Genomic DNA, 27059 nt, shown 5'->3' on the forward strand with positions numbered 1-27059 from the left:
GACCGTTAACAAATATAGATCAGTTAAAAAAATTAAAATAACAATAAGCTAGCTAGACTGGCTCTCAACAAGTCTCTGTTCACTCTCTTTAAAGAATTACACAATGACCAATTAGTTCATAACTCAAACACATGCATTGCTCTGTACCACCAAAGATTAAAAAATGATTGTCATCAGATCCGGGATCTAATTGAGAACGCACATGGATTAACAATTCTAATCCTAGTTTTAAACCCAGGTAGGCACAGCAGAAATAAATGTTGTACTAAGCCTGCTCATAAAAAAAATCATATGGAAGTCTAAAGAACATTATTTCTCCTGAATTGCTTAACATTAAAAAAAAAAAACTTAACAGCTAGATAACTGTACTATATAGTATTCAAATCTGAGTGAGTTACAGTTTTCTAAGGTGTACATGGGTGCGAGGGCTCTATATTCCATAGATATAAATTAAAGTACATTACCAGAGCAAGTAGGGTGTTTACCTGACACTTAATCCCAGCCATACTGCAAGCACAGGTCTCAGGGTCACAGAAGATTCTGCAGTCGCAACCACAGTCCTCCCTCGACACACGGATTGCGCGGAGCTCGTGCTTCTCCTCCACGTCTATCTTTTTAACACCAGAAGCCCTGAGCAAAGCTCTCCTCTTTTTGGTCGTGAGGGGTTGGAGAAAGAAGTACTCATCGACTTCGGTGTTGTCTAGATCGATGTCGTCGTCCGAAATGTCATCCACTGTGAGCACGTTCGCTTCTTCGGATTCCACTGTACCATTTTTAGTGAGCTAATCACACAAAGGGTGAAATTCAGTCAAACGAGGAAGAAAGAAAGCACACAAACCAAACAAAATAAAACGAATCAATAACAAGGCATCGGGCAACAATTAATAGACAACTACCACTAACTGAATATTAAAGACACACTTGCAAGAAGCAGAATCATGTATACATTAGTAGTAATTATAATAATATAACAACAATCCACTTAATATATTTGTATGAAAGAACACCTTTTACAGAAGGCTGCCATTTTATTTTTAAACAATTTTAGTTTTTGTCAGGAATTCAATGTTTTAATGTCTATCTACCTTGAGTTTAATGGAGTTGAGTTTTTCTTCTTTCAGGTGGTCTCTGAGCATCTCTCTGTGAATCCTCTCCTGTTCGAGGGCAAACTCCCCCAGGGTGTACTGGCGCACACAGCTGTGTCTGTTGGACATGCCCAGGGTGCTCCCGCCCTGACTGGGAACACTGGTGAAGCCCTGTCTCCTGGTGAAGTAATACACCGTGACGTTCTCGAAGTGGACGTTCCTGGTCCTCATGCGTTTCTCCCTTTTCAGGATTGAGGATGCTGAATAAGAAATAAAAGCCATCTGTTATTATCTCGTACATCCCCAGCTCTGCAGATACTCAATTAGCTAAGCTGGCATATTTTGTTGAATTTAAGGTTTGTTTCCTGGTATTTCAAACCACATTTGTATTGTTTATACTGCATATTGAAATTATGTTTTTCAATTTAAATGCACAATTGGGTTACGTATTATCAATTAACCACAAAGATTGTATTTTGCATTTTTTCCCAAATAAGTTATTATTTTTTTCCTTTAGTAAAGTACAATTACTACAATAATCCAGGTACATTTTTCTGTGTACATTTTTCAGCTACATTAGCTACACAATTCAGCATGTTCATAACAGCTGGGTTGTCCGTTCAGAAAATCTCATTAGGAATGTAAGTAGAGACAGGGATCTATCCCTTACCTCCTGAACTGAGAGAGCTGATTCAGCTTGTGATTTTGTAGCTAAGCCAGTGTGACATTACCCTCTGTTATATAAGTCAGAGTGCCTATTGGTCTCTTTTAGTCTAATGGGTAACTTGTCCATTTAGCAACCTTAAGAGGTTAATTTCCTTAAAGCTTCATTAAAAAATGGGCCATTCTTCTTGCAGCGATTGGCAGAATTCAGAGTCAATGCCATACTGGACAGTAGAAGGGCGAGATTCTTATTATACCATAACCACGTTACCATATGTAGGATTTTGGTTGCTGCCGTCCTGACAATAGCTGCTAATCGAATGCGTAAATTAATCTCCCTCTCTGGGAATTAAAAGTAGAAATCTCCCTAAATTAAAACCAGGACCACTCATTCATGTCAGAGTGGAGTGGAAGTGGAAGAAACTCCATTCTGAGCCACGTCTTGGCTTTTAGGCATTATAAGAATAAAACGTACATAATTAATGGGATGCCACTGCATTGTTGGAGATACACTGCTTTTTAAGCACACTTATTGGGGAAAAAAATAAGAGATGTTGCCTACATTGAACATAAATAAACTCCCTTCTGGACAGAATCCAAAGCGTAAGCAGTTTGCGTGGCTCGCTCAGCCCTTCTCTTGATGTCAGACACGCATTAAAATAAATGGGAACCATCTGGTTCAGCAGCTGAAAACCAGTCTCATGCCATGAAGACAATGCGATTCATTACAGACATCGAACACAAATCTTACAGAGCTCAGGAGAATCCTAGAGAACTGGATAACTGAAACATAATGTGAAATATAAAAATTCCTCTCGCTGTTAATGCTGGTAAATGAAACATTCTTCTGTTTTGAGAAACTGGCAGACATACTGATCCAATATCAGGAATGCACTGTTTCATTTATTGATCCAATTTTTATTTTTTTGTTTCTAAATATGGGATTCATTTACTCACAAGGCCTAACTTCTTATTGCATAAAAGGAAAAAAGTACATTTAACACAAAACACATTTTGCTTTCTTCTGTTCTAAGACATCAATGTTATTTTGTAAATGACACAAGTCATTTTGATTAATTATAATACCAAATGTTTTCAAGATCTTTTTTATTTAAAGAAAGAGATTTCACAATTCTTACTGGCAATGCACATTATCAATTACATAATTTCATAACTCAGATTAGAATATTATTATACTGAGAGTAAATTAAAGCTATACATGAAGATGACAGCTCCCACACACACACCATGAGAACTGGCCTTGCAGAAATTAAGAAAAAATGCTATTTCTTGAACCCAACATCCACCTATGTGAAGCATGTTTATTTTTGCCAAATAGCACAAAACTCAATCAAACCAATCAACCAATATGAGGACAGGCTTTTGTAGATTATACTGCTCAAATGAATGCAAGCATGATGTATCATGAAACAATAATACAGCATATGGTAGATATCATCCAATGGTTTAGTAATATGATGCATGTGATTCAGTTTTATTTATTTTATATTGCTGTAACAATTACTATAAAAAATGTAGTTACCAAAGCAGGTTTGCTAATTTATTCTGAGGTTTGCTGAAACCTTTGAGGGTACTGAACACACCACTGCATTCGTGTTTCAGTGTGTTTTAATTGGCATGCTATTAACGCTTTTGTATCCAACATTAGGCCTCAGAACGGCCCGAATACTTCTGTAATATGTATTTTTGAATTATGCAAAGGCTTTATTTTGTAAACTCTAATCTTCTACACTACACAACACTTAAACATAATACAATACCAAAACAATTAGTGGTAAGATTGATTTAATAATAATAATAATAGAACAGGTTTGAGATTAAGATTCATTTATGACACATGAATTACCTTTGATTTAAAGAGTGCTAATGTACCATATGAAAAAGCAACTTAACCTCTTATTTGTTTGTGCATCCCTGCTATAAATTGAGCCCTTTACTTATGCCTGAGAGCACACTGTATTTCAACAGTAGTCTGCATTAACAATTACAAGGCTAGATCTCTTAGTATAATCTGTTTTCCCCTCTACAGGATTACTCCTAAACAGACAATATCATTTTATGACTGATATGTGGGCCATGAGGGTGTCTGCTGTAAGCCCTGCATATGATTTGATCATGCTTTACAAAACAGGTGCTCATGTTCCTTTTCATTTACATATACATATAATTATACACACATATACAATCACACATGAACACACACGCATATATATAAACTGAAGAGCCGCGTGACTGTTTACCTGGCATGAAACATGGTATACAGAAGCATTTCTTGTGTGTATTCATCTTATTATTAAAATCACCACTTCATCCCCTGAAGAGTATCAAATGCTTCTCCTGCTAGATATGTGGCTAGGACCATATATACTTACATAGTTTTATTGCTAGTTTTAAAAAGCACAGAACAAAAATGAAATAATCCAGTAAAATTAATAATTGAAGTAAATGCAATATTTTGAGGTTTATTTTAACACTGTAATAAGTAACATATAATATACAGCACTTTATAAAGATTAGTATATTTGATATACTGCTGCAGAAGCCTCATTAAACAAAGGCAGCCAAAGGAGTACAGCTTTCTCTAAACATCTGGAGCACATAAAGTGTTCATCCATTTTAATCTGCTTGTTTTACATGGGTGACTGACTGCACAGAAAATAAAATACATTGAGGGGAAAGAGGTTAAAGCAGAGGACCTTAAGTAAGGAGCCAGCTGACAGCCCAGTTAAAGGCACACGGATTTGCAGAATATGTTCTAGCGACTGATTGACATAAAACATGCCCTTAATCTAGTGATTATGCATGTTTGTGGTCTCTGTATATCACTGAAGTGTTTCAAGGTGAAACCATATTATAGCGTACATATGGACATTAATACAAAAAAATGTCACTGCACGGGTGAGAGTAATCATCATAGGGCTGAATCTAAAACCGAATTAAATTTGCACATGTAAATATATTCAATTGCCTTAAAAGGGCTCAGAAGAGGTTATATTGGCTATCCACAAGAACATGTTTGAGCTTGTTTATCTTAAAATAACTGTCACAGTCTAAGCAGAAATGAAGGACGGAAAAATAATATTATATGAGCACTCATCAATCCTTATAAAATCATCAAAAACTCATATTAATTAATTCTACAAAACCCTTCTCTGCTTTCATTGGCTTCATATCGTCTGATCCATGAACAATCCTTTCATATTGTATCAGGCAGCAAATTATAATTCTTTCTTGTTTTTAAAAACAAAACAAAATTTTAAAAAAAGGACGCCAGGGTCTAGAGACTGAAGGAATTCAAGCAGGCAGCTACATTATTTTCAGGAGAAATGTCTAACTCTAAACCCTTTATTATTAAAGTCTAAAAATCCTTTGCCTGTATTCATCTGCGCTGTGTGTCGCCGGGCTGTTTTAATCCCTGGGCCGCTGGTTGTGATTATCAGTAGGAGCAGATACGACATTAGTGCCTGTGGGGAGTTCCTCTCAGCTCCAGCCCCTTGATCAAGACTGCTTAACATGTAAAGAGAATAGCTGCGTCACCTTGCCTAGTGCGAGAGAAAGGAGCAAGAAGAGGCCACAAACCACGGCTCACACATCAAAGCAGACTTTTTTTATTATTTTTTAATTTTATTTATAGACAATTATTTCTTTCTTTCTATATTTTCTCAACGTGACAACATAAAACTGTCAACTGCAGTACTGGAAACAGTAGAAGTCTTTGACAGGCTTGGGTTGTTTAACAAAGAAAATGAGGTAGTTCTAGCTAAGAATTCATTTACTGAACTGAATCATCAGAGAGACTCCACACATTGTCAATTTTTAAGAGAGAGCAACAGTTTTGCTTGGTGATGTCCATGAAGGCATTTTCTTTATGATATAGTTTCTTTAAGCCTAACAGTGTAGGAAATAGGAGTATACCTTGTTGTAAATATGTCCCACTAATGGTCAACATTTATTCCCACTCTGGCTTAAATTGTATTCACTGATTTTAAAGAAAACCAACAAAAAATTTGATTAAATATTAAATCAGTTTTAAAGGCCTCTTGAGATATTTATATTTCTGACTATGAGGAAAACCACATTATCCATAGTTAATTAATTAGATAGGGAGTTTGCCAACAGTAGAAAATCAGGCCCAAAAACCTTATAACTTTGAAAATGTATGACAGAAACCATGTTGTCTGTCATCATGGTATATATTAAAAGTCTCACAGTTGAACTATATGATTATGTTAAGTCCTAACTTAGCATTTGAAATAGACCCAATAAAATACACACCCCTCAACCACATAATTAAATATTCCTCTAAACATGTTAAAAAATAAAGACACATCATACTTCTGGTACTACTCCTGGTACTACTCCAACTCTTAGTAATAACAATAGCATTCTTCTACTACTACTACTACTACTACTACTAATGAAAGCAATATACTAAGTACTAGTGGAAAAAGTACTTGAAGGACGCCAGGTGACTCACGAGTGAAATGGCTGGACGTGGAAGGGTTGACGCTGTCGCTGCTGTCCCCACTCTCGCTGCTGGAGACCTCGTCATCAGATTCCCGCAAGGATGAGCACGGCGAAGAGCCATCCACTTCTTCAAACTTCCTCTTTAATATTCCGCTCATGGCTTCGAGCTCGCAATCAGGTGCACCTGTTATACAAGGAAGGCATTGTTTAATACCAAGCGTCCTCCTGCTGGAATTCTCAACACACTTAATTAGCAGTGAGCTATAGGAGGCTCCTTCCTCGACATTCCTCAAGCAATTGATCACTGGGCTGCAGGAGACCTCACACGTAAAGAATGCGGCTAATTGCATGCTACGTTTCACTGTCAGGAAGTTCATTTCTTTGTCCTCGACTGAGTGATCACTAAAAAAAAACTTGAGACGACTCGGTTTTGGATTGATTGCGATGACATTTATAAAACTACTTTATAAAGATTGCTTTACGAAACTAAAAAATCTACACTGCAAAGTTTTGGACGCTGGATTTCAGTATATGCAGGGGTGAGGGTCTGGAAAGTGAAATGGCTGTCAGAAATGTGATATTACCAGAAAAGAAAAGAAAGACAGCGTTATTAGGTTTTCGGCATAAAGGTCATTTTAAATTGTGAAAAAAATAATTTGCATCTTAATGGAAATGAAAAATGCATTTGCATGTAGCCTTCTTGATATTTCCTCTGCATTCTGAAAGGACAAAATTCAAATTCCGACATCGCAAGATTAGCTAAATACATCTTTTTATTTGTCAATGTGTTTGTTTGCTTTTTTACCTAAATTGTCACAAACAATGCATGTCAAAATTGTAATTATTAAAAAAGAGCAGGGCCATAAGTTTTCCCTGCTTAAAGAAAGTGCAGGTTAGAGATCTTGGATGTTTGCATAATACAGTCTGATTACAGAGACAGGCCTCGAGGAAGAAAAGACAACTCCTATAACAGGCATAAATTGCCTATATTTAAGCACACTGCTGACAATATTACTATGAGTCATTTCACAAGGCTTTCAATGAACAAAATGTACAATTGCAAATGAGCGGTGCAAAAATAAACACACAACTGCTGTTTGATTTGCAACAGATCCAGAATACAGATGTTGTCGAGGTAGCAGTGCCAAGCAGTATTGAAACCCAGCAGAGGTGCTCTGTGTGATCCTTGCTTTCACACAAGTAGGACTTGTTCATTAGACATGGAATATATTTAGGACAGCAGGCCCCCTGTGGTTACAAGGTTTATGGAAATGTAGTGTTTCCATGGCTGTATCTCTGCCTTGTATTTAATTCAGTTCCAATGATTCATCATCGTAATGCATTTTCAGTTCAGCATATATAGATAATGAAATTAAAATGAAAAAAAAAAAACATAATACCAAAAACTAAAAACACATTTACGAATATCAGAATCCCCAAATCTGAAGCATAACATTTTTAATTTGAAACACTGGAAGACAGCAAAGACAACTTTCTGATGTTACACATGTAGTTCTTTAAATATATCATGTAAGTAAGATGTACATTTTTTGTATTTTTTAGACAGACAAATAGCTCCTGAATAAGTTGTCCTGTTTTATGACATTTGAAAATAGCTTCCACACTAGATAAGTGTATTGCATGCATCCTTCATATTGAATCTAAAAATATCAGTTAAATTATATTCTCATTAAGAAAGTCATTAAAAATCTTTGAATGTAAGTAATAACACTTCATACATGTGGATGTTAAGTAGATCATTATCCTTACATTGCGAGTTATGTTCCATTTGATTCTTGTCACCCTTTGAAAAGCATCTGATTATGTGTTAGTTTTAAATATTCATAAACTTGATAGCAAAGAAATAGTAGATGGTGAGATGTAGGTATTTCACTTCCTTACTGACAAAAGCACTCATTGAAATAGCAATAGACAGCTATAGTTTAGAAAACCTCTCTCTACAGTGTGACATAAAGTTCTAGAAAATCATATATAATATTAATATACAAGAGTAAAACATAATTTGCAACTAATAATACAATACGACAGAAGCTTATATATAGGGCATTATTAACCCAGAATAGACAAATTAGCCCTATCCTAGGCATAAATTATATGTGGGCTCCCTAGTCTATGTTTAGTTGTAGCCACAACAATAACGATAAATAATATCTTGTGGCACCTCTTCTCATTGTTGCTAAGCAACATAAATCAAATTCTTGAGACATATAGGAACATTTAATTGCTATTCTTTAGATATAAACTTTTCTTTGTTCTAAGAGTGTAACTTGATCTGCCAGAAAATAATTGTATGAAAAATGATCTTAGACTAGCAACACAGAAAGTAAGCTCTAGTATTATTTAACACAAATAGTTTAGGAACTTAATACATTGGATTATTGTTGTTCTTTTTCATATTTTCCAAGTTCTGCTCAAAAATATAAAATGTTAAATGTGCCGACTTTAACTTCACCTATAAAGAGAAGTGACATTGATTAAATCATCAGTTTGTGAGATTAGCCTTCCAATGGTTAGATTAAAAATACATTTAATTCTACAAATATAATTTGCCAAGACTATTTTACACAAAGGGAATTGCAAGGCAAAACCCCAAAGATTCCTGAGTAATGAAAGACTACATACATTAATCTTAGAACTGAAATTCTACATTCATCTGGTTTTAATTTGTGAATTAGTATTGGATTTAAAATATTTTTACTTCATACATGCAAGTTTCCAGGTATTGAAGATACATGACATAAAACTGAATAATACTATTTTTTAAGAACACTTATTAGAGCAGTCATAACCTTTGTTATTGGAAGCAATTCAATTCAATCCACTGAATTTATAAGGTATAAGGTGTTTACAATATTCTAATTATGGGCATATTCTAATGAATGACTTTGAAAGGCTAAATAAGATCCTAATTAATTTAGATTTCACTGATTTGTAAATGCCAATATACCAAATGCCACTCATTTATTTCATACAGTTTACTGATAGAAGTTAACAATTAACAAGGCAAAATATTAAATTAAGCAATAATATCATAAGAAGACTGAAACTACTGATTGATAACAATACAAAAAAAAATCTGTATCAGTGATCTGTGTAAAGTGTCTAAAAATGTTGACTGATTATTTATTCTGCAAATCTTTAATTAATAGGGGAATATAATTATGAAGTGCTACATTCTTTCAAAAAGGCAATAGCACAGTCTAAGATGCGGGGCTAAATAGAAACTGGTGACCAACAGACCTGGCTGCACAATAGGGTAGTTGGCTTAGTGCAGGGACAGATGTACACACAGCGCTTTATTGGAGATAACAGCACCCTGTAATGGTGTGCTATACCAGACACAGCACATTACAAATGAACCCAATTTACCATCATATCCATTTATTGTGTAGCATTTTATTTTCTGGAATTCGTCCTTCAAAAAAACAAAAACAAAAAAAAAGCAAATAAAGCATTTTAAATCGTCTAAATCCCTTGAGATTTGTAAATATCTGGGACAAAAAATCTTTACTATGGGGAAAGCTCCAGCTAAGATATATTGTTCATAGACGCAACTAACAGGTATTTAACATACATGACATGGCTATTGGTGTTCTGCCAGACAGTTTACATGGGAAAAAGAGGAAATTCAAGAATACAAGACAGAATGAAAATGGAACTCTGCTACAGAAACACATTTCCTCGCTGCAGATTAAAAATGGTTATGACCATGGTGCAGAGAAAATATTCTCTTGACACGGGATGGATCGCAGATCTGCAAACATGACTGGCAGTTTCTGCTACGGAAATAGAAAGGCTCACAACAGAGACAAACCGAGCCGCTTAACTTGTAGGTGCTGGTATCTGTGAAAACAGCTTGTGGGGAGTTCCATTCACTGGGACATTGTTTGAACCAGAGCAGCTTTCCACTATCAGCTGATTTCAGATGTGAATAGTATTTGTAACATCCAGTGATATAACCCACAGAAGAGATACACCACCAGTGGCTTGCAGAAGGTGGTGAATCTTGAGTCCACTGTCAAACTGTGACTACAGAGGTCTGTGTGCATCTGGAAAAAATCCAAACAATGCTTATTATAACATTATTTGGATTGTTTCCTGTCAACCTTTAGAGGGAAGGGGAATGTCTTTAGTGTTTTGCAAATGGCTATTTTGACATGGTCAGGACTCATGAATTGATAAAGAATTGCCCTGTTGGGTCTGACAATATTCTTTCACACCTCACTTTTGCAATCAAAATACTGCTGTTCACTTAATAAAGCACTGCTCCATTTATTGGTCTATCTAATAAAAGTACATGGTTTTGTAAAGAGACAATAGCTCTTACTTATTGTTCTCCTGTCTAAACATAACAGCCCTAATACCTTAAATAATCTACTGACATGAGCTGACAATCAGTTGCATACTGAAAACTGCACTTGAGAAAGGTAAAACTAGTGAGACACAAAGACAAGAAGAGCTAAGAAAGTTTCCAACTACCCAAAACAACGTTTGAAAACAATACAAGTAAATGTTTATATTTTTCTCTGCTGCGTAGAAAGTTTTTTCAAAATTAATAAATTAAACATGTTTTATGTATACACACACACACACTCACAAAACACATACATTCATAAAATGTAGTCAAACGTAAGGCTAGTTCATTGTTCATTAGCTAAATGTTAGCTAAATGTTGGCATGCACATTTTAACTAAGCTATAATTCAAACAAAACCACCATATATTATAAATGCAAATCTGACCAACTGGAATTACATGAATTACATTAAATATAGCGCCAGCTTTAGTTAGCATTCGAGATTAAAAAGTTGTTGCAGAAACACTGTATGCAATACAGATGTTGAATCATTTAAATATGCATAAAAAAAGGATTGTTTCAAATATTTTTTTATTTTTTTATTCTGCTCTGTCATATCTACCATCAGTTGGAAATTACCTTTGAATCCCCTGTATCTGCAGACAGAGCCACATTATTTGCATAAGGTTCCTCTTGGCCTGCTCTAGCACAGACAGGTAAGGAAGCAAAAGCTGTGGTTCTGTCCTGATACCTGAGCGACTGAAGGTAGACCTGTAACGTGGGGAAGAGCGTTGACTATCTATGGTTACAGCATAATGCCATTTCTTTAAAAGCATCATTAGTATTTTCCCCCTCACTGACAAAACCCTTGATGTTCTCAGCTCACAGCATATGCAGCCACTAGCTTTGATACCCAAAGTGGTTTCCATGGAGATTCTAGTATACTTGCACCATTAGTCATTTGATATTTTAAAGTAACCCAGGAATTATGAACCCAACAACTAACAGCCTTATGTTTTTTTTAAATATATAGGAATAGTACATTTAAACAGAATCAATGAAAGATAATTATTATTTTTAGTAGTGAGTTATTTAGATAAAGGTAGTTTGCTACAATGGTCAGCATTTCTTAGACACTCAAGAAGGGCTAAAATAGTTAATATTCTGTTCCAAAGCCATTTTTGTATTAACATCATGCATATTGTTGATTAAATAGTTATAATGTGTTATTAAATGTTAATGCACCTGGAAAAGTCATACGTTTGCAAGGAGAAAGGCATTATCCAAATGTAATCGATTTTATAGCAATAAAAATACAATTTCCACGGATACAATCTGCTTTTATATTTTTTGTACAGTGCTTCTGATTTTAGTTCAGGAGCGCACACACACACGCAATAACTTATTTGCATTCCTCCTACCATGGAAATCAAAGGCTTAGTCTTTGCACACTGAGAATTGGCATGACATCATGCAGTACAGTAGGTAATGACAGGAGACTTTTTCCACTTCGGGGCTTATGAGAGGGTCAGAGAAGCACTTCTTATTCTGCAACACCACGCAGTTTTTTTCTCTTTGTCCATCAACCTGAATATCATATCACTGATCCGAAGACGCATGCCACAGCACAAGGAAACATGAAGGGGAAAAAAAAGGAATGCAGCAAAACCTACCTAAAAAAAAGCCCCTCCCTGGACTGGAAGTAGTGAATTCAAATGATATCAATCTAACAATCCACGTGAACACCCCCCCTGCTTCTGAAGATAATCATTTACATTTAAGCATGGAAGTTTAAGCCAGGAGCCTCATAATTAATCAGAAGTGATGCATTATCCCCATACTCAGGCTCAGAGTATGACAATGAAACAACATATTCCAGGCAGACAAGCATGCCTAAAGCTTTTGCACCTACTGTAAGTCTTGGTACATTAGTCCTGTGGAGAGTAAATAAGGCAGCACTTTGTTCCAGTCTTTAGCACAACAACTGACCTGTTTCAACTGGTATATTCCCCCACTTCTTTTCTTTTCTTTTCTTGGGAATACAAAAAAAAATGAAACTAAATTAATTTAGATATTAAAATAATAATAACAAGAGTGATAAATGAAGGACTCCCATATTGCTTCAGTCCATTTCCTCGCACTGTTGTTCTCTGAGGCACAGCTGAAACCTGTGAGTTTCCCAGCACTGACTGACACTGCCGGTACCATATGCTTTATTGTTTAATGACGAGAGGAGCTCGCTGCACAAAGGCTCATTAGCTGCTGCCGGCTGAATAGCTCCAGTCTGACTGAGGCTGCCTGCGAGATCACATGGGTAGGATGTCTGAGAGATCCAGGCGTGCCTATGTTCATACCGTCTGCGGATATTTTTACCAGCTTAAATACTAAGGAAAAACGAAATACCAGATACTCTACAATAACATGCAGATTTATGGGCTTGTTCTTTTAAATTACAAGCAAAATGACCCAGTTCAAATGTCAAAGAACTGTTACCCATGATCTGAGGTATAATTTAAAAGGCGGTATAGAATAAAAAGCAATGCGACAGCAGTAACAAAACAAATGTATGCTGTTTTTGTTATGCATGTATTATGTATGCTAGTTCTTAATTATGAACTGAATAATCTTGACTTCCTGCGTGCATTAAAGGAATGCACAGTAAGTGGGATAATGTTTTTCTAAGGAAAGCTTTTATTCCTCCAGGTCTGCAATAAAACTCTAAAAGTGACATTTTTCCAGTGCTGTGAAATATATCTGAATGTTTCACAGCCCTTACAAGAGTTGCAGGTTGAACCATTCAAATGGTTTATGCTCTACACCGATATTTCAAGGGTTTCATCATTTATTTTCCTGTTTCCTATTCATTTCAATTCTTTAAAAAAAGTAGCCATCATTATTAATTTACAAGAATTGTTATTAAGAGGTTAAATACCATGTTACTGTGGCGACAGTTCATATTATCAATTAAAATGATGATTCATGAGTCTCAAAAACCCACACCACCTTACAAAATAAATCTACATCTATAAATAAATAAATATATAATAATAAGTATATAAGTGGAGATTCAGTTATAATAATAGCACAAAACATACTTTTATTTCATGATGATTGAATACTGATTTCAATGACTAGATGAAAAAAGTACATAAGTGCACAAATTACAGTTACATCTAAAGACAGTACACATACACATGCCTTTGATTCATGATAAATATAGGATACTGGATTAAATAATAATTTAAAGAACCCTGAAACAACCTGCTAAATGAGAGCCATATCAATTGTAGTAGAAGCACTTCCTACCACAGGAACGCCTGCTAAATATTACAGTGATGTTACAGCCGGCTTTGTGATAATACGATGATATAGATACTTTTTTTATAGTCTATTGAATGAGGAAATAACATCAGTCCTTCCTTTCCCACAGTAGAGGTTTAATCCAGTCCTTTAGTGCCAGAAATAAAATGCTGCCGCCTCAACTCTGGCAGAAGCAATACTCTTGCTGCAGCGAATCAGTTACTATGGCATTTTAGTCTTTTCCTGTGGTTTTTATTAAAAAGCAGTAGTTTGTAGCAACAAGGTACTTGTTTTCTACAAATCAGAGTCTCTTTCAGAATTACTCTAATATTACTGAACATATACATACATGCATATAGACATACACCAACATTCAAAATTATGGAGCCACCTGAAATTGAAGCAGACCCAGCAGACCAGATATGAGAGGCCAGTGCATCAATTTCAACACCTATTATCCTTTGGTCACACTTCTTATTTTAGCTGTGACTTTAGGGTGATTAAACATCCCCTTACAATTGTCTGCTAGTGTATTTAGCTGTTGATAAATTCATAATATGGTACTTTTCATTTAACTACACTCTTATCTCCTGCTCTTACCCAGCATAATAATACAATAATAACCATAATAATATGTTCACATAAGCACTGCTGTCTTTCTATCCTTTGTTAAGGGGAAGCTATGGATACATGATCAGTTCTATCTCTTTCTTTTGAACCATTTTACTACCATACAATCATAACAGATGTGTTTTATTAGAGTGTAACAACAAAATATCACTAGAGTATATATGCTTCTCCACCTTTCCAATGGTGGGATTTTAGTAAAATGACTGGCAGTGTGCATATAAACATTTTACCACAATTTCAAATGAGTCTAAATAACACTTTATCCCCTTTGTGCAAAAACTACAGAGACATACAGACAACATTTTTTTGAACGCATTACATTTAATGTTTTATTGGTACAATTAGTCTTCTGACAACTGAAGTGGAAAGCAACATTCTGCCAAAGCAATGATATTACATAGCTGCTTACTGTGTCACACATAACAACCCCCACTGAGAAGAGCTGAAGTGAACATCTGTAAAAAAAAAAAAATAATAATATATATATATATATATATATATATATATACATATATATATATATACATACTTTTCAGACAACTATAGAAAGGAAGAGGAAAATCAAAAATGATTTTTGGTGAAGGAAGACAGCTAGACGGTGGTTTACATGTTACGTATTAGCCTAGAAAACCTGACTGATACAGCATAATGTTACATTTGTTTTGGACGAAGCTGATAGAATTCAAGGGTATTCATTTTGAACTATGCATTTCCAGAAGTAGGCCAAATCATATTCCCTCATCTCAAAACAGACTGAAGCTACAGTTTGATGATAGTATTTTATTTTAGGATTGATAATGGCAAACATACTGCGTTTGGTAATGTATGTCATTTCGTAACAGTTTGGCATACTCTTCTGTAAGCGTTGAGGTATGAGAAGAAAACCGAGACATCTAATTAACAATTACTGAAAAAATACATCATGTGCCAAGAGTTCAGTATTCTACAAAACGTTTTTGAATCCATCTGGAAGAGAGATAGGTTGCAAGTCAAATGCAGGGGATGTAAAACAGTCAACATGTTAATAATTATGGATTAATAAATAGTCTGTTATGTGACTCAAAGAGATTATTGACCTTCACATCAGAAGTTATGCAGTCATGGTATGTTTAACTACACATAAACTGGAACTTTAAATCAGACAAAAAAAGCAAATATTTCCCTTTGCAGACTTCCCAACTGACAACCAATACACTTGGTACTTTCCACATTCAGGTTTGGAAGATTTCTGAAGGTCACAAATTTACATGAACACGTCTTGCTATCGTTGACAGACATGTTTATTGGACATTTAACTCAACAGTAAATACGTTGCATTTCAGGTCAGAAATTGAAGATCCAGCATCTGATAATCAATTGCATCAATAATGAATAGTAATACATTTGCCTTCTGGTGAACTAATATATGAACAAGTATGTATTAATACATTGGCATCTTTTCATTTAAATTAAATACAAATCTGATACCATTTTAAATAAAAAAATACTTCAGAAGATACTGTGCAAATCAAAAGAAAGTGATTACATTTTCTTGCTCCATCAATACATTACATTTAACAGTTGAGCTTTCTAAAATGTTAATGCAAAATAATGACTATAAAACTAAATAACAACCACCATGATAAAAACTATTTTTGAGAGAATAGATTTGTGTTTTCCAAAATATATAGCTTTTTTGTTATAAAAGGGTTAGTTACAGTCCTGCCAAAATGCAGTATGTATCTTTCTTAGTGGACACTTGTATTAAATACTTTATATGATATGTTAACATTACATAAATATTCAGTTTATTTATTTTCTGCTTTTTTGTATGCTTGTTTTCTATTATTTGATAGGTATAAGGCTTTATTATAGCAGGGGTGGTTTACATGTTGAGTAAATCAATGTATTATCATGATTAGTATATGCAAATGCTAAATCATCACAAATAATTAGATATTATAAGGTAGTTCTCAGTTACAAATAAATTATTGAATTGTATTGCCATAAGCAAGCAGGACACATGCAACACAATGATTGCAACAGCAAGGGTGCTACACCTCAGTAACGTGTGCATCTGAAAGCCTGTTTGAGATAGTTAACCCTTACATCATGCAGGGGGGACCATTATACGCTAATAAGTGCTGCGATTACAGTTCATGACACATGTAACACACTCATTTCACTGCTTATTTAACCACACACTTACAGTACCGCTGTACAGGCATTGCAATATCTGTTTTTTTTTTGTCTGTTTGCGTAAAAGGGGTTACTGTACCTTTTAAATCCAGTAAAGGTCGAATTCAATCTAGCCCTTCCTCTGTGATGCTGCCTTTGGAAATGTAATTTACATACAGGAAGCTAGTCGTCTCACACAGTCAAAGCCCAAGGGTATTGCATATTTATAATGATCCATGGCTTGCTGAGCGCAGTGCTACAGACTAAGGTAAATTAACTGAAACCAGAGACCTTGTGAAACTAAAGAAGATGGCAACAGACACATTTCTATTCCCTTTTAGTTTACAGCAGTGTTATATAATATGACGATGCAGGTTTCACTTTTAAATGACTGACAAAAACAAATACTTCACTAACAGCCTAAATGTGTTAAGAATTCGGTTTTATTCCCAGGTCCTACAAGGGGCATTTTTTTCCAGAGAACAGTGTAGTTCATCGAAACATTATCAGTGATAACCCCATCAAAATGGAGAATAAAATCATGTTCTAGCATGTGTATCAGAATAAGAGCTGCAAGAGAAATAGACATCCAGCGAAGAAAAAAAAAACGTAAATAAAGGGATTTATTAACCAGGCATTATGGAATAGACCTTGGCACCACTATGTGATGCAAAGCTATATATTCTCTATTGAGTCTGTCTTATAAGTCATGAAATTGATTAATCAAATTGAAAGAGGTGCTTAAAGTAGGCAGAATTATATATATATATATATATATATATATATATATATATATATATATATATATATGAATTCATACATTTTAATTTACATGGCCAAGCATCACAGAGTTATATCGAGGTCATATGCAAAGCAGCTGTCCAAACCAGAACACATAGCAAGCAGTTGTCACTTGTGTCAAAAATAGACTAAATGAACTGAATGAAGAAACAAAAACCTTACTCGGAGTCTTTCGCTGTGCTGCATGCAAAGTGATTTTCATATGTCTATCCTTTTTCACTCTAGGAAATCAACACAGCGCCTTCCTCAAAAGTCTTACAAACATCCGCACATAAATCATGTCAGTGGCATAATGATACTCTAATCCTTCTCAATCTCACGAACTACAAACAAGGGGGTATCAGGAAGTAACCCCCAAAACAAGATGTTTTCCATATCCTTAAAGGAAAATACTCATTCCATGATTGTTATAATCGATGCTTATTTATATACTTAGATAATGACATTCAAACACAATAACTAATCAATTTCTAAACCTCATGCACCAGTGTTAATAATTTAAATATCATAACAACCACTCGGAAAACTAAATACGAATTTCTGTATGTAAAATGTATGTTTTTTTTTAATTAATTCAAATAAAAAACACAGTATCTGTCAATTAGAGGGTCTCAAATGATGCAGCCACAATTCAGATAACTCAAATATGAATCAACAGACTAGGTGGCGACATTTCTGGATACGCATTTATTAACAGATTACAAAATCAACTGTATGTTCTTTAATTTAGACTCCCCATAAAAGAGGCGAGCGAAACCGAAGTGAAAGCCACGCTGAAATCAGCTGACACAATGAAGTGCAGATTCAGAGTGCGAGGCCTTACACAGATAACAATCCCTGTTAGAACCAAGGACAATCTCTGAATGACTGGCAGTCTGAAAAGTGAATTCAGGCCAGCTGTCACATTCATTTAACTCACGCTGCTGCTGTTCAGTGCAATCGCTCCATTTCCACCCCCCCCCCCTATTTATTTTTTGTGCATAGTAAATTTTTTATAATCGCGGTACGGAAATGGCGGAGGAATGTTGCCACTCCCACTGAACTAACTTGGTTTAATTAGCACTGTCCTGACCTCCAAGCACCCTCAGGCCAAGAAATGAGAAGCGATGGTTAAAGGGCCAGGAAAGGTCAATTTATGTTTTTTCTTCTGCATTCTTGGGCAAAGAGCTGAACAAATAGGGGATTACAGGAGAAGTTTCACATTAGGAGAAAAAACAATCCCTGCTATTGAACTTAAAGTTGAAATGGGACAATCTAATTTAGTGGAGGTTCAATCCCAGTCCGGGGATGATAAAGACCAATTTTGGAGTTTAGGGTGAACTGCTGAAACAACATGCAAAATCAGTTAGACTTTTTCATAGACTGTTCAATTTAATAAATTCAAGTTCAACCTAAAGTGTCTTCATCTCTGAAACGCTAACATCACTAAGAAGCAACACAAGCAGTGACTTCAAGAATACTAACTGATGACGGAAATATCAAAGTGGAAATGGGGTGTAGTAAATAAATAATTAAAAAAGAACAACAGTATTTCCCACAGCTACCTAGAGAGGCTGTTGTTGAATCCACTATTCAGTTCCACTTGCATGGCCAGGCTTTTAAAATCTGAAGTTGAAATGGTATCAATTAGAAATCAATTTCAGTTTCAATAAATAATGTAATAGAAAAGAAGCAGGAAAATAAAATAAAATTTGTTTACTGCACATTACATTGAATATGGTAATACAAGTAATTTGTCGACAGTAGGTTTATTGCAAGATATCACCTTATCAGAAAGCTACAGTAGCTCAAGAATGCGCTGCCTACGTCAGTCTGCCATGGATTAGTATTCTAGTGTTGAGAAATTTGTGTTGGCCATGCTCCGGCTCCCGAGCCAGCCCCGGAGCCTGCAGTCACAGAGGAACTGCAGCTGGGATCAATGGAGCTGAAACTGAGGAATTACTCCTCCCTCTCTGGCTGTAGCTCTTGCATTAAAAATACTTTTTATTACTCTTTAGAACTGCCCTGTATGCATGCAAATACCAGCATGTTCACAAATGAGAAAATGCAATGTTTAACTCTCCGACTCCTCTTGTTCCTCAGCTCTGTACATTATGAAAAAGCAAATGACGTCGATGTCTACTGAAATGAGCAGACTTATTGTAATGTTTTTCAAGGAGGAACATTTCAGATTGGAAAAAAAACAAACGCTTTCAATAGACCAGTCTGTAATCCATGTCCGTTTCCTGTGTTTAATGGATTTACACACATACACACATAACCTTACAAACATACATATGGACACACAAACACACCACACACACACATAACAGATGTCAAGCCATACTGAAGGATGTTCCCTTTCGAGCAGATAATGACTCCTTCTTTATTGGAGCTCCAGAGCTGGAGCCAAGCCCAAGCAGTGGAGATGGAGCCGGGTACCTCAATCAGCTGTGGAGCCAGCCTGGAGCTAGAGCTACCACAGCCGCTCTGGAGCCGGCAATCAACATCCTTGCCAACCTCAGCAAACCTACAATATGTCCCATTTCAAGACAAAATGCTATGTATGTGTTTACAAACACACAACAAGATGGAAACCTCAAAAGGATCTAGATTTGCACATTGTTCTCCACTGACTGATAGCATTCATGTAAGTATAAAACACACACCATTATATGAACACTTCAGATATGTTTTAAATAAATTAGGATAATGAAAACAAGATAAAATAATGAATAATAACAGTTTTAGTCATGTAATGCTGCCTTGAAAGTATGAGACTTGGCCTCCGCTATCTTTTTAAGTAAGTGTTGCTGGATGTAACATAAGGTGCACAATAATTTGGGCATTGCTATCTGAAGATACGCACAATTGACAACCAAAAGGCATCAAAACTTACTGTGAGCGTGCTGAAGTCAGCAGTCACTCAAATTTACAAACTAAGAAGTCAAACAGATATTTGGTTAAAAACTAGTACAGCGGATCACAGGTCAAAATCTCAATCACATTCTCTCCCCTAGATGTGGTAGGAATAATTATTCAGAATGAAATCATAGTGAATCACTCACTCACTCACTATTTTATGTATCAGATGTACTACTTTCGTGACAATGACTCATACCTGTGACTTATGTGAGCAGATTTAATAACATTTGAACAGGGCACTGCTGTTCCTTTCTTTTCAAATGAAGCTTTTCAAAATGCTGTTCTCTTTTTGAATTCCAGTGCGCAAATGGAACTGAAAGCAGTGCTTTAGTTTATTACTACTGCACACATTTCTGACGTAATGATAATGGTCCATGAATTTATAATGAACAGCACAGCCAAAGCATGCAGAGATGCACAGAGCTTGCTCCTTAAGCAGTTTTATCAACTTGCGCTTTAAACTTGTAGTTGGGAATTTCATAACACTGTTGTTTTTCTCTGCAGAATAGATTTCTATGAATGTATTCAGATTGTTGTAGCTAATTGCAAAATGGGCAGCAAGTCTTTCTTATTTTGGTTTGTAATGCACTTATAGTTCATTAGAGCATAGATAACAGTGTATATTTAGTTAATGACAGTCATCTGGATTGATAAAAAAAAGTGTGAATTAAGGACATTTTTGAGGCAATTTATGAAAAGTTTTTAGTTTAATGAAGAATGACAGGAAAGACACACAAAGCATATTTCTCGTTTAACACTTCCTAGGGATCAGTATCCAGCTTACTGAGGAAGGTTTTCTTGCTGGTTAAACCGGGATCAAATCAGGGAATGGGGTCAGTTGCGCAAATGTGGTTTGGAAAAGGATTGGAAGAATTGAAATTGGCATTGCTGGGCTTCAGTGAGTTTGCATTTGCCAGGGTTTTCTGTGACTCGCGTGGCTTACCGGGTGCTTTTAAGCCTGCAGTGCTATTAGTAAGACCTGCATTATTCCTCTCGATGTGCACTTTGCACTGTGGACAGTCTGAAAAGAAGCAGATGGCTTGGCAGCACATTTCCACATTTCAGGGGATGCATTAGCTGCATCTCGAGTCCGGGAGTAGCACTGGGGAACCGATAGGCAATTCAACACGGGAATGGGGGGATGAAAGAAAAAATAATTGTATGTTCACCGTACAAATGTACAACAACTCATTACAGCGGTTTTGCTGTTGAGAGGAAATCAAGTTGTGAGCAAACCTCGGGGAATCACCCCCTGGTGACGGATAGTGGGACTGCACCTGCCAGTACTACGTTTCCCAGCATTCCCTAGAGGAGAGAGACGTTATGGTTTTGTTTTCTAAATTGTAAAATTGTCTCTAGTTGTTTTTGTTGTGTGAATGCATTTTGCCTCATGTGCATGTATTCTCTTGTAAAGTCTCCCCACCAAGCCCTCTTTGGTCAATGCCCATCTGCGCAAGCCACCTATCACTGTCTGTATTTCTGTACTAGTTTAGTAGTTAAATGTAGTCAAAAGCAGCTTCTGTTGTAGCTTTAATAAATATCATTTAGATCTAATTCATTAATCATTCTTGCTGAACCTGCTCACTAACTGGACCTGCTACTTTTCTTTTCATTCCAATCAATATATTTACTTTGATTTCCTTGTAAAACATGATTGTGTTTTTTATGTTTTTATTCTAGGAAAGGAATATGAAAATTCAACCTAATCTCAGATTTACAGTTCCAGGCAAAGCTGTCCTCTATCAGGAAAAAGAGAGAGTGAAAAAATAGAAGGGGTTCCAAGATGAGTCATACTTGGTTGTTAAAAGTTGAAAGAGTCTGCAAATCATCACACGTGAAAGCGATTTCCACAGAAGAAATAGAATTTAAACAAAAGAAACCATTTAAGTACATGTAGTACACTTACAGATTTTATGTAAATGAGGCCTCAAGTATTCTTTATGTATTTGTTAACTTGCTATTGCCCAAGGCTACAGACATCTCGACATTCAAAAAAGAAAAAAGGAAAGAAAAAAAAAGAAAAACCCAGACCCATCTCCCACTCAGCACTCCACACACGGAGAAGGCTGCTGCAATGAGAATGGCCAGTATTGATCTCTGTGCCTTCCCCAAACAATAGAAAAACATGTTGCCTTTTTATTCTGAAGTCGTATCAAAGCTATTGCAGCGATGCCTGGAAGAGGAGGGCAACAGGGATTTTATTACACTTCCTACCATCAGGATGTCGAGCATTTACCTTCAATCTATATACAAAGCTCACTAATGAACTAATACGTGGTTCGGGCTCAACACATCTGCAAGGCTACTATTTAAAGCCCCTTTGCTTCAAATTAGGCACTAGCTAACACTGAATGAAAGCACAGAAATGATGCATTACTATATCCCTGTTTTTTTAGCTTAGTTTCATTTCCTATTTTCTTTTATTTATATCATAATACATTTAAAACTTAAGATATCTAAACACAAGTTATTCCAAATTGGGCTTTTCTTCTTTCTCCATTTTAATTTGTCCACTGTTCTAGATTGTACTCAATTGTTGCAGCACAGGACATGTTTTAAGTTGCATATGCAAATATGTATGACTGGAGACATGGCTAACAAGATAAAATGTGTGGTTACAAAAATCGGTTCAGGAAAGAACAACTAAATCATTCATAATTCAAACACTGCATTAAAAACAGCTCTATAGGCTATGCCGTGTAATTACTTGCTAGACTACTGCACTTTCTAAAAAAAAAATTATGCTTACAGTAATAGCATTATTATTAAAGCATTGATCAGTGTCACAGTTTTGCTTGCACACTTTCCCTATTCGCAAATAATCTTCAAACACACCACTTCATTATAATGTAAATATTAACTTTGATTAACTGAAACATCACTGAAGCAAATTATGTTGGGGAATTTCATTTAACATATAAAAAACATAACAACTGAACATTGGAAAGAAAATGCATAATAGCAAGTGTATTGTAAAAAGTGAATAATACAGTTCTACTGAACCTTTTTCTGCCACACAAAGGACAGGGTCTACCAGAGCATTTTTTTAAATTAGGCCCTATACTCAATGCATGAAGAGTTATATCATATACTGCTGAGTCAACACCCACATCCGAGCAATAGCCCACCCCCAGCTTTGAACTGAAATTAAAACATTCTCTGTTAATTTTGTAGCTATTAAAAACCATGTTCAAACAAGGCCTGCAGGAAAATCTTGGAGCTCTATTTTTATTTGAAACAGTGTCCATTAAAGGGGGAAAAGAATAATAATATATATAGTTATTATAGAAGAAACATCAAATTCTATAACATAAACATTTTTTGTTATCAATCCGCTGCCTTCACATATTAAACCAAATTAAAATAATGAAATAAAAATACATTATTTTCTTAATGGCAAATAGTTGGGGTAATACTTTTAGCTTAATTTAACTTGCAAAAATGTATCTGTTCATTTTGTTTTTCATAATATGCATTAAATATTGCCTGAGGTGCAAATACTGCTTCTCAATGTTGATACTTTTTTATGCAAATGAGGTCATTACTCTCTTCTTCGCAAAGGAACTCCCTGTTCCTTCAATATTTATTCTGTGGAGAGCTTTGAAATGGCAATACAATGGACTTGCTGAAAAAACTTTGAACTGAACCTCAGCATTTGAAATATTTTCCACTTGCTGTAATCATGTAATACCATTCATTAAATTATTTGCACAGCATTGGATTACTTTACTGTGTGTTCAGATATACTTAATATATATTTAAATATATATGTAAATTTGGTTATTTAGATAAAATTTGGAGACTGTTATTGCTATGTCTATTCTTATTTGAAAATTGGTCATCAGCAACTGAACAGATTTTATTAACCCAAAATTTTGCATTTCGCTAAATACCAACAGTTGACCTCCCAATATATATATATATATATATATATATATATATATATATATATCAACACCATCAGCCCATATCGATCCACTGCTGGATGATGGCCTCCCCAAAATGTTTCCACTTGCTTCGATCTACAGCTTTTTTTTCTTTACGCTTGTAAAGTTTATTATTTCATCTTCCCATATTTTATGTGGTCATCATCTAGGGATCCATTCGATAGTTGCCTTTCTTTTTGTGTGTGTGTGGTAGCGTTGTGCCAGTATGAGATAATATTGCATATCGTGGTATTTGAAAAACGTGCTATATTTTTTTGATATAGACGATATTTGCATAATTGTCTAGAGAAGTGCCTTCCTTCTGTTGTATTTTACTGTATTGCTTACATCACTGACACGCTTCAGCCTGTGATTTTAACTCTAGGGAGGAGGTGAAAAGTGACATTTTTACAACCGCAAAACGTGATCAGCTGAGGCACATAGAAATTACACCGCCGTTCGTTATCGGAGATACTGTAACACCCAAACAGAGAGGAAGGTGCAGCTGCTGCCGACACAGTGCAAGCTCCAAAAACATAAAATAAAATAAAAACTCGGGAGTCTCCTGGGGAAAGGAAAGCAAAACAAATTTCAGCAATCCTTCCGGTTGAGCAGAGTGTTGCTATGGACACGACGCACTACCTGATTGATGGGGAAGAGGAAACTTTCTTTTGGTGGTGCACAAACGAGACCCTTGATGGCAAAATGTATCAGAAGGTACTTGTGTATCTCTGTCACTAGTACACCTTCCAAATGGGCTTTCAGGACAGAAGGACACATCGCAACTCCACAGCGTTCCCTCCTTAAACCGGAGAAAGAGGTCATGATGTTGGTTCTTGCTAAAAACATGGCTGCCAAATGCCATAGATGTGGGTTCAGTGAATGTTCAGTGTTCTATTATTACATTATTATTTTATTTCTGAGATATATAAGGAGTACTTTAAATTGTATATTTCATTTTTTGTGTTTATATGAAATGTTGTGTTCCAAATTACTGATTGCTGTATTTTGTTGAATTATGTATTCTATTATAGCCCTTAAAATTGAGACATGTTCTCGGTGTACTTCTAGTTCTCGAAAATAAAAGTACAAAGGTTTATGAAAACAAAAAATATTTTGTTTTGATATGATACACCCCACCCCCACCCCCACCCAAAACCAATATTATTTTCCGACAGTGTTTTGCGATACCATGACGAAATTCAGATATTGTGTGTGAATTTTTGTTTGCTGTGCTTAATAGTCCCCCAGAATTAAGTATTCATACATTCATATGGTGAAACCCTTGATTCAAGTTTTATATCAGGGAGGATATATCGAAATATGTGCAGGAACTCATGTGCAGACAGAACTTGCTCAAAGGGTTAAAGTGAAGTCACAGCAGAGGGAGACAGACTGCTAAAATTAGACTGTGTGAGCAACATGCCACGAAAAGATGACTCAACATCCATTTGAATCCAGTGGCATCATATTCCCAACATTTTGTATTTATGTTCTTCTGAGGCCAATCTTTGAGCACTAAGCAAAAGTAACCTTAATGGGCACATAAAAATTCCTGTAAGCAAAGGAGTATTTGGAAGATCACCGGGTGATGAAAAACAATTCCCTGACTGATTGTAAAGGGAGGGACTGCACTGGAAATGTCATTTGCATTCGAATGCTTTTTAAGGAAATCAAAATCTAACATTACAAGCACAGCTTCACTAATAATGTTACTTAGTTTCTTTCAAAACATCTTTCAATTTAATTGATAGCAAAATCAAGTTCCTTATTATAGTCCTTTTCCTGCCCAACCAAGATGCATACAGAATTGATAGAAGATTGCTCTGCTAACCAAATGTTTTTCCTGGGAAAAAAGAAAACATTCATACTGATGTGTTGACATGTCATGATTGGTTACATTTAAAGACTCCAAGTATTTAATGGAGCATCTTTGTCCATCCGATGATTAATGCATTTGATTACATTAAGCATCTGAAGAAAGTAAATAAAAAAAGACCTAGAAGAAGACCACATAAAAGATGGGAAGATGTCTCTTGGAATTCATAATTACCCACGCAGACTAGAAATTTGGTACAGGGATACATGAAAGAGGACTTTGACACCCAAGAATTTATACTCGTTTTGTGTTTTACCTTCCACTCTCCCAGAACTACACTAATTTTTTATGACTTAATTTCCACTACTAGCATCTGTGTTTTTCCTTGAAACATGTTTTTCCTGCAGCTTTTTTCACAAAACCCAGCTTATGTATTATATTGACATTCATCCCATCTTGGGAGTGTTGAATTGTTTATGTCACCTTAAACTTCATTTACCCATATTTAAACTGTTTAGCTCACTGCATTCCTTCCCAAACCATCTGGAAAACAATCATTGCAAGACTAGGTGATTCATTGCATGGGTTAAAAGAAAACAACATCCCACCAGTGAAACTGATGTACCCCAGCAAAGCAAACAATGCTAGACCACAAATTTGGAAAATGTAGATTAAATTAATGCATGCATTCAAACCTACATACATACATACATACATACATACATATAAAGACTCTTCGACTTTAAACTACATAACATCAAGTCTTCTGAAAATGTTACTTACTGCATTCTGAGACACCAGTATTAAGTGATTTGCAACATCGGGTAAAATACTGAAGGACCATCAATAACAAAAGGAACACCATACAATTTATTACATTTACTACAAGATTCCCTGGAAAAAAAGCCCATTGAGGATTCTTTACAATCAAGCTCACAGCGTTTCATAGGTTCATTATGCACCTTTCCA

The 27059-nt window shown here is 35.5% G+C and overlaps 1 protein-coding gene across 2 annotated transcripts in view; it reads right to left on the bottom strand.

Moving 5' to 3' along the window:
- csrnp3 (cysteine-serine-rich nuclear protein 3) overlaps positions 1-27059 on the bottom strand; it is a 41732-nt gene that overhangs the window by 4673 nt on the left and 10000 nt on the right. Inside the window, exons 3-5 of one of the 2 annotated variants that reach the window (XM_066688676.1) lie at positions 6247-6420; positions 1086-1345; positions 486-782 (exon numbers count right to left, since the gene is read on the bottom strand). In XM_066688676.1, coding sequence (XP_066544773.1) covers positions 486-782; positions 1086-1345; positions 6247-6394 — 705 coding nt within the window. In that variant the 5' untranslated portion in view covers positions 6395-6420. Of the gene's footprint in view, positions 1-464; positions 783-1085; positions 1346-6246; positions 6421-27059 lie in introns of both variants that reach the window. The other variant, XM_066688675.1, reaches the window with a different exon arrangement.

The sequence above is a fragment of the Amia ocellicauda genome, chromosome 16 (assembly GCF_036373705.1).
Source record: "Amia ocellicauda isolate fAmiCal2 chromosome 16, fAmiCal2.hap1, whole genome shotgun sequence".
Classification (NCBI taxonomy): Eukaryota; Metazoa; Chordata; class Actinopteri; order Amiiformes; family Amiidae; genus Amia; species Amia ocellicauda.